General features: G+C 41.3%; 1 protein-coding gene across 1 annotated transcript; it reads right to left on the bottom strand.

Moving 5' to 3' along the window:
• Nucleotides 1-630: 630 nt before the first annotated feature.
• On the bottom strand, nucleotides 631-1,254 carry LOC105420722 (uncharacterized). Its single transcript, XM_011625436.1, has one exon. The coding sequence runs from the start codon at nucleotides 1,252-1,254 to the stop codon at nucleotides 631-633; it is 624 nt and encodes a 207-aa protein (XP_011623738.1).
• Between the last annotated feature and the right edge of the window lie 1,954 nt (nucleotides 1,255-3,208).

The following is a 3,208-nucleotide window of genomic DNA, read 5'->3' as shown; positions in this document are numbered from 1 at the left end:
AAACTGGAAAGTGAGCTGAGGACAAACAACTGAAAATTCAGCTTCTTCATCTATTTCCAAAGCCCATCCTCTTCATAATTTCCAAAAGAGCCCCACATTCCACTCTATCACAAGCCTTCTCCATGTCTAACTTGAGCATCACACTAGGCTCTTTGCTAATCACCGGAGAATGAGTGCATTCTTACGCTATCATTACACTATTAGTAATTTGCCATTCCTCAATAAAAGCTGATTGTGTACTAGAAATGATGAGAGGGAGGGCTAATTTTAGTCCAACACTTTAGCAATGATTTTTTAAAGGCTTGTCAGAAGATTAGTCAGTCTAATATCATAAATTTCCGATATCACCGACTTTTATGGGATCAGAGCCAAATAAGTAGAATTCACTCCTCGAAACACTTGCCCAGTAATCATAAAACCCCTTACCAACTCCAATAATTCACCCTTGACTAACTTCCAAAATTTTTGGAAAAAAACTAAAGGGAAACCATTAGTTCCAGGTGCTTTATCACCAGGCAGAGCAAAGACGGTCTTTTGCGCCTCTTTCAAAGTTACCTCTCTTTCCAACTGGCTTTGTAAATTGCTAGGTAACATTTTTAAAAGGAATTCTATCAAATTTTGGGGTATACTTCACTTCCTTTGAAATATCTTCTTGAAGTGATTAATCACTGCAAGTTCCATGGCCTGATCATTGTCAGAATCAACCCCTGGAATAACAAGTTCAAAGATATCATTCTGTCTTCTTCTAACACTAGCAATAGCATGAAAGAATTTGGTATTGAGATCTCCATCTTTAAGCCACTTCGATCTAGACCTTAATCTCCAATAAATTTCCTCAGCTCTTCTAAGATCATTTAACTCTTTCAATTTCTCGCTTCTCTCCAATCTAAGCTGCTTTGTTAGGGTGCCAGCTTCTTGGATGCTCTGATCAAGCCCTTCAATATCAAGTAAAACCTTATCCATTTTTCCTTTAATGTCAAAGTTATTTTCTTTCTTCCAATTAATCAATTTTCGTTTGATGTTCAACAACTTATGGTGCAACCAAAAATCCACAATACCTTCAACAACACAATTTGTCCATGCTCCTTTTATAAGGTCCCCAACACCATCCATCTCCAACCATTCCAGATTCAGACGAAAAGGTTTCGGACCACCTCGCACCACACTTGTATTCAATAGAATTGGTTGGCGGTTAGAGCAAACTCTTGGAAGAGACTTAGCAGTCGATAAAGGGAACTCCTCCAACCATTCCATTGAAGTAAAAAATATATCTAACTTGGACATGGCTAGTCTAGAAACGCTATTATTGGACCAGGTAAATTTAGATCCAATAATAGTATGATCTATTAAGGGCATTACTTTCGATGAATCTATTAAACAATCTCATCGAAGAATTAATAAGAGTGGCCGCAAGACACTCATCTCGCCAACAAGTAAGATTGAAATCACCCCCAACCACCAAATGAAAAGGAAAATATTAAATCACATCATTCATCTCAGAAATGAAACCTTCATTTAGAGTTAGAACAGAAGGTTCATAAATATTTATAAGACCTCATGAAAAACTAAGTTTAGGATAATGAAAGCCCAAAAGCACAAAACTAATTTTGACAATGATATCAAAATTCTGCAGAACCAACGGGTCCCACAAAACCTATAAACCCCATGATGCACCCACTATAACAATACCACAAAAACTAACAGCCTTGGAACCCCAAACTTCCCTAGCACCTGACACGTTGGGCATAGGAAGTTCGGTTTCCTGTAAAAACAAAACAACCGGTTTATATGTGGACACCAAAAACAAAACATCCCTTTTTCTGAGAGGGTCACCTAAGCCCCACACATTCCAAGATAAGAAATTCATTTATAAAAAAAGGGAGGGGGGGGGGGGGGGGTTGTTTGGGCAACCTCCTGGTCCCTCAGGACCTACACTGAAGTAAAGCTCTTATAACATCATGGCTTCCTTCAACTCGTCATCATCCCGAGACGCCACACTCGAGGAGGACGGTTCCACATCACTAACCACCGGATCTCCAAAAGCAATAGCACCAAGGGGACCTTTCTTGAAAATGCCACGAGCCTCAAGACGTGCTGAAGATCGAACCCCAACCTTTATAATCCTCGTTTTCTTGCCTGCATCTGCCACTTTGGTCGGAGTTACCGAAACCATCTCTCTGTTTACATATGATTAATCCTTCCCAGTCCCCTTGTCGTCCATGTTAATATCAACCCTCTTTCTTCTTTGTTCTTTAATGTCCTCCATCACCACACGGAGCAGGACATCATCGAGACCTATGTCATCCTTCATCTTGGAGACTGCAGGGAAGTTATCCAATTGAGCCACCTTCACAGGAAACCCTAACATTGATTTAAGTGGAGACTCCTCAAAGGCAGAACCCATGGAAGGCAGATGCGAAAGGTCCACCTGTGGAATGATGTTGAGCGGTCGAAAATCCTCAAGTACAGTAAGCTCTTTGCCTGAAGGATTCATATCATCTTGGGGGACTGCTACACCACCTTCAATTATCAAAGGTCCCAACGGAGCTTCCTCTGGTTCCACCATTACTAAGGTCAAAGGCTCTATCAGCAGGAGATCAAACCTAGTTCTTGTCTTCTTAGCACCACACAAAGCCACAAGAGACTACATTGGCACAGTAGCGTCGAGAGCTTCCTGTGCATCAAGCAACCAAGGAAAAGACCACCACAGAGAGGAGCTCAAGGAGATTTCTTCTAGACTCAATCTCCTTCAAAAGATGGGATATGGAGAGAAATTTTGACATAGCCGTCAACTTGAAACAAGGAAGGCCTGCTGAAAAGTAGACCAAATCTCTGACCCTAATCATCACATCATTCTTGGGACTTACGCTCGCCACCTTTCTAAAGTGATTTGGCTTTCCAAAGTGATTTGGACTTTCCCTGTGCAAGAACGACAATGGACCCGTGGGTCCACCATGTGCTTTTAGGCCTGTCGTCGAGAAGTCATTCAACGGCACCCGTTCGTAGTCGGTGGCATCATTCGAAACATCAAATTGGTGGTCATGAAACTGTTGCGAAAAACCGGTAGAAGATTCCAGAAACCTCCCTACGGGAATGCAACGGTTTGAAACCTTTGAGTAATGCAATTTTTGAAGCTTTTGAAATTTGAAATGCTGTCGATTTCTCCTAAATTGATTACCCACTAACTGGCGGTTCATCTTCATGCCAG

Source organism: Amborella trichopoda, chromosome 6 (genome assembly GCF_054954075.1).
Source record: "Amborella trichopoda isolate Santa Cruz 75 chromosome 6, AtrichopodaSantaCruz75HAP2 v2.0, whole genome shotgun sequence".
NCBI lineage: Eukaryota > Viridiplantae > Streptophyta > Magnoliopsida > Amborellales > Amborellaceae > Amborella > Amborella trichopoda.
The sequence above is the reverse complement of the archived record's forward strand: the minus strand, read 5'-3'. Positions and strand labels throughout refer to the sequence as shown.